This window comes from Trachypithecus francoisi, unplaced genomic scaffold (genome assembly GCF_009764315.1).
Source record: "Trachypithecus francoisi isolate TF-2019V2 unplaced genomic scaffold, Tfra_2.0 Lachesis_group1, whole genome shotgun sequence".
Taxonomy (NCBI): domain Eukaryota; kingdom Metazoa; phylum Chordata; class Mammalia; order Primates; family Cercopithecidae; genus Trachypithecus; species Trachypithecus francoisi.
Window position 1 is genome coordinate 48,356,061 of NW_022681454.1, and position 9,927 is coordinate 48,365,987.

A 9,927-nucleotide genomic window follows, 5' to 3' on the forward strand; every position below is an offset into this window, starting at 1 on the left:
TTGTGAGAGACTGAATTCCAAGCTAAGGATTTTGGCCAAAGTTTTTAATAAACTCTTTCAGAAATTCTGCTTTTTTATTTCTTTGCTCTGTACTCTAGCCAAAAATCGTGGCACTTACTTTCTTTTTTGTTACACTTAGCTTAAAATATTATGTCTATAGAGGCTTATAACTGGGAGAAAAAAAATGCTAGTAGAACAAAGCTGGGTGTAACTTTGGTGGTTCTGTATGTTCCAATTATCTCAATGCTTCACCCAGGGCAGGAAGGCCAAGACGAGGACAGCAGTGATTCAGAAGCAGATGAGCAGAGCGTCAGCCAGGATCCTAAGGACACTCCAAGCCAACCCAGCAGCACCAGCCACAGACCCCGAACAGCCTCCTGCCGCGCAGCAGCCGCCTGGTGTACTGACAGTGGCTCTGATGACTCCAGACGCTGGTCCGACCAGCTTAGTCTAGATGAGAAAGACGGCTTCATATTTGTGAACTATTCAGAGGGCCAGACCAGAGCCCACCTGCAGGGCCCCCTTAGCCACCCCCACCCCAATCCCATCGAGGTGCGGAATTACAGCAGATTGAAACCTGGTAACTTGAAGTCTGGTTTCTATTTCTCACTCCTTATATGTGGTGTGAGGGTTGGTGGATTGAGGCAGTGGGGTCTAGCTCTCCCTGGGCCCCACCCTGGATGTGCCCTGTGACCTGGGCCACTCACACAAAAGGCCTCTTTACACAGAAGGCCTCTTCAGTTTCTTCTAGTGTAAAGTGGACTTAAAAATTCTATCCTACAAGGGTGTTTGCAATATGCTGGGCATCTTCTAAAGAAAAATACCTCAAACCAAAAACTGCATTTATTCACAACTCATTAAATCATGCAAGCTAATTTAAAATGAATAAATAAAACTGCATTCACAGGTAACTTTGCCCAGAATAGAGTTAGAAGCATGGTCCTCAGTTGGAGAAATTGGATGCATCTGCTTGCACTGAAAATTTCCCCTTCTCATTAGTTTATCTCCTTCAGTGAGATGTTTCTTCAGCCTGGCCCATGTTAATGTCAAGCTAGATAGCTTTACTTTCAACCAAGGCGGCAACTGCCGAGAACTGAAAAAGCTGCTGTAGCTCTATGTTGAGGTACCCTATAAGTTTAAGGCCACCGTCATAGAGTATTTCTCCCCAGTACTGGCTTCCCTCAGTTGAGTATGTTGTGTCCTTCACTCCAGGGTACCGATGGGAACGGCAGCTGGTGTTCAGGAGTAAGCTGACTATGCACACAGCCTTTGATCGAAAGGACAATGCACACCCAGCTGAGGTCACTGCCTTGGGCATCTCCAAGTAAGTGTCAGGCTTTTTCCAGCTCCGATTCCCATCTGAGTCATTTGGTTAGCCAAGGGCCATATACTCCAGCCCAGTCTTTGGGGAAAACAGATTTTATTTGTATTATCATACGTAGCTCAAAGAGATAAATTTGAAGAAGAACCCTGTCAGTGTGTAGATATTTTTCTTTTCTTTTTCTTCTTCTATTTTTTTTTTTTTTTTTTTGTTTGAGACAGGGTCTTGCTCTGTTGCTTAGGCTAGAGTGCAGGGGCACAATCACAGCTCACTGCAGCCTCAACCTCCCAGGCTTGAGCAGTCCTCCCACCTCTGCCCCTCAAATAACTGGGACTATAGGCACGCACCATCATACCTGGCTAATTTTTGTATTTTTTGTAGGACGGGGTTTCACCGTGTTGCCCAGGCTGGTCTCAAATTCCTGGGCTCAAGTGATCTGCCCACCTTGGCCTCCCAAAGTGCTAGGATTACAGGTGTGAGCCACCATGCCCATAACTGGATTTTAATTCTGAATTTTTTAAAAAAGTGAAAAACTGCTTTTTCTGTTCCTCAAAGATACAGCAAGGGTGATCCAAAGAAAATTGAAATGGAAGTGTAAATTTGGGCTCAGTTCAGTTTTTGTCTGTTTACACATACATCCCTGAGTGAATCAAGGAGTCTCTCTGGGACCCTTACCAGCCCTGACCCCAAAACACACATCCACCAAAAACCAGAGAGCCTCAAGAAGGAGATCACAGACAACAGAAGCCTTCCATACAATGACCTCCTCTGTCGTGTCTCCTGCAGGGATCACAGTAGGATCCTCGTTGGTGACAGTCGAGGCCGAGTTTTCAGCTGGTCTGTGAGTGACCAGCCAGGCCGTTCTGCTGCTGATCACTGGGTGAAGGATGAAGGCGGTGACAGCTGCTCTGGCTGCTCGGTGAGGTTTTCACTCACAGAAAGACGACACCATTGCAGGAACTGTGGTCAGCTCTTCTGCCAGAAGTAAGATAAGATATCTGCTTTTTGAATTTACATTGATTAAGCTCTAAGGATGTTAATTATGCCCTGCACACAGGTTCTGATTGCCCTGGCATCCCCACTACAGTATGCCTTGTTAGTATGAACCAGTCTTCACTTTTTCTGTTCTTCTTTATTACTACAATTAGGAAATTTTTCTATCATACAAGTCACAAACACCTTGTCATCCATGACACAGAATGCACATATGCTAATATTTCATCATATTTAATTTGGAGGCCTGTATGTGAAATGTTTCTATAAACACTGTAGATACATTTTAAGTATCCTGTTTGCACCCTTCACCAATCACACCCATTCTCCATGTTGTTATACTTTGAGGAGCATGTGTTGCCTCTGTAAACATTACATCATATTGTTTTGGTGTTTTCAGCTTCACTTTTCAGCTTTATATAGTATACTGTTTTTACCCTTCTGTAACTTTCTTACTCAACATTGTCTTTGAAATCCATTTATATAGATAACTTATTCTAATATATTTATTTTAACTATTGTCGGTTATTTTAATTATATGAATTTATCACCATTTATTTCTCTTTTGATGCCTTCTCAGGGTTTGTTTTTTTTTCTATTAGTACTATAAATAATGCTACAATGCATATCCCTATGAATGCCCTTCTAATACACAAGCTGGAATTCCTCTAGAGATGGAATGAAATTGATAGAACACAGATTTATTCTTGATCTTAATTAGATATTGCCAAATTGCTCTTCAAAACAGTAGTGCTAGTTAATACTACCTCCAACAGGACATGAAAGTTCTCCAAATTCTTAGTCATGCTTGGGACTGCCAAACTTTTTCCACTTTTGCCAATCTGATAGCTAAAAAATTGTGCTTTGTTGTTTTAACTTGCAATGCTAGTGAGACAACATCTTTTCATGTTTGTTGGCTATTTGGGTTTCCTCTTGGGTACTTTGCCTTTTTCTTTTTTTTTCCTTGAGGAGTTCTTTTATATATTCTGTGCTGTACACATTTGTCTTTTATATATCTTGCAGGTATGTTCTGCCAGTCTGTGGCTTGCATTTCAACTTTGTATATGTTTTTTCTGTCAGACAAGTTTTTAAACTGGTTGTAGTCACATTTATTACTCTTTATGATTTTTGCTTTTTTGTGCCTTAAGAATTATTTCCCTGTCCTAAGATCACGAAGATAATCTTATTTATTTTCTTTTAAAGGTTTCAAAGTTTTATTTTTCACATATAGATCTTTAATTCATTTGTAATTTATTCTGGGGTATGACATGAGGCAAGGATCTGTTTTTCACCCATATGAAAGGTCAGTGGTCCCATGGCTGTGGATTTGGTTGATAACTCTGTCCTACACCCGGGTCCCAGATACATATCCACAGTCATTACTTTTTCTGCCAGACAACAGAAAGGATTCCATGGACAGTACACTTTAAGGCTTATATTGCCTTACTCCAGAGATGCTTTCACAGAAAGCATATTATTCTTAACTTGTGTAATTATGAGGCAGTTTCTGAGGTTTTGTAAGCAGCATTGGCTTACTGGTGTGGGCATAGTCTTTGCATTTACACTGACCAAATGCTCATTGTGCTACTTTCTGTGGCCATAATGCCAGCAAGTTACCGAGCCTCTCTGAGCTTTGGTTTCTTCATCTGTAAATGTGGGTAAGAAGACCAGTCCTCTTAGAGCTATTGAGAGAATTAAATGAGATCACATGTATGAGTGTTTTAAGGCACCAAGTTCAGAGTCTGGCAAAACAGATGTTCCATAATTTGATTCCTTAAACCTTTTGTGCTGGGCAGTCTGGTTCAAGATGAGGGACCCAAAATGTTGCAGCCAGCCATTTCCTATGGAAATTTCTGTGCGGCTGGCAGAGGATTCTGTCTAGTGGCTCTGTGCTTTGAAAGGCCTGCTGTATAAAACCTATAATGGGGCCAGGCACGGTGGCTCGCACCTGTAATGCCAGCACTTTGGGAGGCTGAGGTGGGCTAATCACCTGAGGTCAGGAGTTCGAGACCAGCCTGGCCAACATGGCAAAACCCTGTCTGTACTAAAAATACAGAAATTAGCCAGGTGTGGTGGTGTGTGCCTGTAATCCCAGCTACTCAAGAGGTTAAGTGAGAGAATCACATGAACCCAGGAGACAGAGATTGTAGTGACCCGAGATCACGCCACTGCACTCCATCCAGCCTGGGCAACAGAGTGAGACTCCATCTCAAAAAAATCAATAATAAATTTTAAAACCCATAATGGGTTTTATAGAGCAGGCCTTTCAAAGCACAGAGCCATATAGTCTTTCTATTTTTTTTTTTTTTGAGACAGAATCTCACTCTGTCACCCAGGCTGGAGTGCAGTAGCGCAATCTTGGCTCACTGCAACCTCTGCCTCCTAGGTTCAAGCGATTCTTCTACCTCAGCTTCCTGAGTAGCTGGGACTACAGGCATGCACCACCTCGCCCGGCTAATTTTTGTATTTTTAGTAGAGATAGGGGTTTCACCATATTGGCCAGACTGGTCTCGAACTCCTGACCTCATAGTATGCCCACCTCAGCCTCCCAAAGTGCTGAGATTACAGTCATGAGCCTCTGCACCTGGCCTATATATATATATATATATTTCTTGAGATGGGGTCTTCCTCTGTCACCCAGACTGGAGTGCAGTGGCATGATCACAGCTCACTGCAGCTTTGATCTCCCAGCTCAAGCAGTCCTCCCACCTCAGCCTTCCAAGTAGCTGAGACTATAGGCAAGAGCCACCACACCTGGCTCATTTTTGTATTTTTTGTGGAGACAGAGCCTCACTATGTTCCCCAGGCTGGTCTCAAAGCTGCGGGCTCAAGCAGTACCCCACCTCAGCCTCCCAAAGTGCTGGGATTATAGTTTTCAGCCTCCACACCCATCATATTAATGTAGTGATTTGTGCTAGCACTTCCGTATGTCTGCTGGCACACATCTGTTCTTTGTCGTGTTTAATTTTCAAAATATTGTTTAATTATAGGTAATTCTTTAAATTATCCATTGCTATTAAATGTTGGATGGAAGCTTTATTGGAAACTGACCAAACAGTGATAAGTTCTGATGAAGCAGGCACAGAAGGAAGTGCTGTCCAGAACACACAGCCTGTGGTCTCTATAGCTGAGAGCTGTTGACGCTCCTCAGGGTTCTCAGAGGTCCAGTGACAGTCCTTTAAACCCATAAGCTTATAGTACTTAATTTACTCTCTGGACACTTTTACTAGTGGATTAATGGACTAAACATAAATCTCCATTTCAGGGACAGGTACAGTGGCTCACATCTGTAGTCTCAGCACTTTGGGAAGTCAAGGCAGGAAGATCACTTGAGGCCAGGAGTTTGAGGACAGCCTGGACAATGTACTGAGACCCCATCTCTTAAAAAAAATTTTTTTTGATTTCCATTTTAATCTTGTGAAAATCCAAGCCTAAAGTGATTTAATACCACATCCTGAGTCACACCCGGCTTTATTCCAGGAATAGGAACTCTGAATACTTCTTAAAGAATTTGAACATCTCTTAAGAATAGTCTCCTTCAAACAGTTCCAGCAAGATAAATAGGAAATGAGGGTGTTGGGACTGGAAAAGGAAAGCCAGTCTAACTGTTTAAGAAATGATTGAAGAGTGGATCAATCAAAATGTTTCAAAGCACAATGGAACTTGATAGTGATCAAACTCATATTTCTCTTGGAAATTAGAAGACTCACTAATGAGTTATTAGTAATTCTCTTGGAAGTAGATATTCATTAGTGAGTCTTCTAATTTCCACTAGTGAGTTTTTCTAATTTCCAGGAGAAATATGTCAAGCTCCAAGTAAAGACACTGACATACCTCCCAAGCTTATAGGCCATGAGAATTAGTCTGCACAGGTAGAATGGCCTTACATTGATGTTCAGACACCTTGGCCTCATTGTGTAGGAAAATCTTAACTCTGTTTTTTTGTTTTCTTTTTTTAATTCTCATCAAAGAAATAGCTTCCCTGGTTTAATACTGCATTTCTTCGTAGATTGAAACAAATGATACAGCTTTCCTTTTAGTCCTTGTTTAGCCACACAACACAAACCAGTATGGCCTTTGGCATTTTACTGCAAGCTTTCCATTCGATTATTAATATTCCGGAGCCCATGATCAAGCATGGAGGAGACCAATAATTAATTGACTTTTCCTTTCCTTTAGGTGCAGTCGATTTCAATCTGAAATCAAACGCTTGAAAATCTCATCCCCGGTGCGTGTTTGTCAGAACTGTTATTATAACTTACAGCATGAGAGAGGTTCAGAAGATGGGCCTCGAAATTGTTGAAGATTCAGCAAGCTGAGTGGAGACCACGGTCTGTAGACCCTTCCCGATTCTCCTGTCCCAGCTTGGAAGGCATTGAAAACAGTCTCCGTTTACACATCTCTTCATACCACGTGTTTGAAGTGTTAAAATTCAAAGGGATCATTGAATAAAACGGGTGTAGAGTACAGGAATGGGGCAGACGTGATTCAGGTGAACAGCACAAGAAGAATATGAGGTGGTTCCTAGAAGCAACACTTTCCATCTCCAATTCTCCCTGATGACAGTAGCTGTCTCCAAGAGAAATATCCTTACTTATTAACTCTCTTTTCTTGCATCTCATTTTTATAGAGCTACTCATCCTTATTTGGAAAAACCAACAACAAAAAAGGCTTTTAGAAAATGGTTGTAAATCTGACTTCTTTGCAAGTAACTGTATATTGTAAATAGGTATAAAAGGCCTTTTTTCTAAATAAGGACTTAACTGCCTGTAACATGAAACTTCAAACTAAACCACTAACTCAATGAACTACTTATGGTCTGTCTGACATCCCTCACTTACCAATTAATTATAAATATGTTTTTTTAAATCCCCAAAGACATTATCTGTGGTCTTTTTTTCCTTTCAAGCTCAGCCTGTGTGCCTGATGTCATTTCTTTCAAGTTGCCCACAGTATCTCCATTTAAACTAGGCTAGTAACCAAAATAATGTGGACCTTCTTTAGGAAACAGCGTGGGAGAATAGGAGTCCAGCCGTAAGATAAACTGGAAATATTTGGGTGTCTTGTACCTGGCTATGCACCACCTCAGTGTTGTTCCTACATAAACAAGGCCCCTTTTAAACTTGTATGTGGACTGCTGTTTGGTCAAAGAATACCTTCTTAGCATTGCAGAAAGGTGGTCAGATGACCAATGCAGTGCAGGAAACAGCCCTGTCTCAACTAATGGAAATATATTTGCATGTAACCCAAAATTAGCTTATCTTGCATAGAACATAATAAGTATGTGTCTTTCGTGACACGGATGTTCTACTATAGCTTATTTTCAAAAAAGGGGTAAAAAAAGGAAAGAAAAAAGTGTACAGAATTAACATATAAACTTTGTTGTAAAACTGAATCATGTCAGAACTGCTTAACATTAACCTTTACCATTTAATGTCATCTACCTGAAAACAGTGAGATTTATACTGTATCAATGTCTATTTTTTTGTTTTTGCTATGAATATAATTACAGTATTTTAATATTTAGTTATTTAATTTGTTCTACTAGTTGGATACAGAACACACAAATCCAGGGGGATTAAAGCTGGAAGGGGCTAAGAGATTAGTTTACAGAGAAAAGGCTTGGTGGTGGGATTTTTTTAAATGTGTGTTATGTACATATATATATAATATATATTAAAAAATGAAACAGTTAATCTAGATTTTAACATTTTCAGAAACTTAGTGATAATATTATGAACAATTCTAAAAGCCCTGTGATTTGAAAAATGTGGAATCATTAATGGCCCAAAATAGGCCTTCACACCCTCACAGAGGCGTCATGCAAAGGACAGTGGCTTTGGCTTTTCCAACTTTCCGTCTTTAGGCCCTGGTGAGAGGCACACTTACGCACTAAAATGCACATATATGCACATGCATTCAAAAATAGGCATTTGGTACAATGGTGATCTTGTACCTGATGGGCTGAAACCAGCTTAAGAACAAATTTGTTCTTCCTGATACGATAACTAGGTCTCCAAGAGAAAATATAAAGGCTGCTTTAGTGCCTTACGCTTACTAAATTTAAATCTTTATTTACCTGGGTTTGAGCCTATAGTCTATTTATGATTACATATCAAAATTGATTAAAACACTTCCATTTCTAAAAGTTCAAATATACTTGTTAATAAAAGGATTATCGGCATTAATACTTTAACTTAAAGAAAAGTTGTGTTCTGTTTTCCTTTCTGTGTCTTACTCCCCCAACACTGTCCCTCCCCCATCACCATCTTCAATTCTAATAAATAATGCTGATGTTCAACAGTTGCAGAAATTGTGCTATCACGTAACTGTGGGCCTTGCCCTTTTCTGGCCCTCTAGATGAGTTGTAGCAGTGTTATTCTACACTTTTTAAAAGAAGCGTCCTCCTTTTGTCCATGAATCATGTTTACCCCATACCCAGTGGCAGAGGTGTTCTTTAAAGACTTGAATATATGAATGTGTGTGTGTTGTTAGTTAAAGGTTATTCCTCTTTGTAATAGGAAACTATATGAGATGAACACTTTTAAACTTTCCGACACAACTTTCATTACTAACTTTCTGACACGACTTCCATAACTAGAAGGTGGAAACCAAAACCCTCATGGTAGTATTTCCTCTGGCAGCTGGTGCTGTGGGCAACTGTTTTGTTCAATCGGGTTTCTTTTCTTTTTGCTTCTAATGCAGAAATCAACAGAATCACTCACACATACAAGTACACTCACATACATAAACTAATTATTTCTCTGGATATCGTTCTGTGTTCCATGTAAATTTATTTACCAACATCTATTGTCAACATGTACATCTACCTTAGTGTGGTCTGCATTCTTTCTCTGAGAGTACCTCACAGGGCTCCTGCCTGATCCTCGTAGTTTGTTCATTCATCCATCCACCTGTTCATTTGTTCATCCATGTATTCTAACATTTGTGTGTAGTGTGCAACTGTAATGTCATGCTTTTGAAGAAGAGAATAGCTGCCCATAGCAGCCATCCGTCTGGATAATAGCAAAACACTCTAGATAAGTTATTTTGCACTTTCTTATGTATAAAGTTGGTAGAAACTTATTTTTGCTTTGTATCATTTAAATACATTTTGTTTTGGTAAATGAACTGTGTATAAACTATTTATGCCGTTAAAACTGTTTTTAGAAAGTATTTTTAATTTCAGCAAGTTTGGTTACTTGTTGCATGACTATTAACACAGCTGACTTTTTGTGTCAGTGCAATGTATATTTTTTGTCCTGTTATTAACTTGTAAGCCCTAGTAATGGCCAATTATTTGTACAGCAACAGAAGTAAATTGAAGATACTGGCTAAGACTGGATTGATTGTGGACTTTTATACTATATTGCAGAAACCAATATGTTTCTTGGTGGTTATGTAAAAGACCTGAAGAATTACTCTCTAGTGTGCAATCTGTGATATCTGAATGTTCATTGTATATTTGTCTCTGATGCAAAAAGGTAGAGTAACACAATTACAATACATGATTAAATGCAATAGTCCAGGTACTTAAGTAATTTTTTTTCATTTCAAATAAATGCCCACTATTTACCACCAAAAGAAAGAAAAAGAAAAGTTGTTAAGTCAGT

General features: G+C 39.7%; 1 protein-coding gene across 5 annotated transcripts in view; it reads left to right on the forward strand.

Moving 5' to 3' along the window:
• The window catches only part of WDFY3 (WD repeat and FYVE domain containing 3), a 316,077-nt gene extending 306,418 nt beyond the window's left edge, over positions 1-9,659 (forward strand). For all 5 annotated transcript variants that reach the window (XM_033214193.1, XM_033214191.1, XM_033214194.1 and 2 more), the window contains 4 exons: positions 257-580; positions 1,213-1,324; positions 2,108-2,305; positions 6,494-9,659. In XM_033214193.1, the coding sequence (XP_033070084.1) occupies positions 257-580; positions 1,213-1,324; positions 2,108-2,305; positions 6,494-6,617 (758 nt within the window). In that variant the 3' untranslated portion in view covers positions 6,618-9,659. The remainder of the gene's footprint in view (positions 1-256; positions 581-1,212; positions 1,325-2,107; positions 2,306-6,493) is intronic.
• The last annotated feature ends 268 nt before the right edge of the window (positions 9,660-9,927 follow it).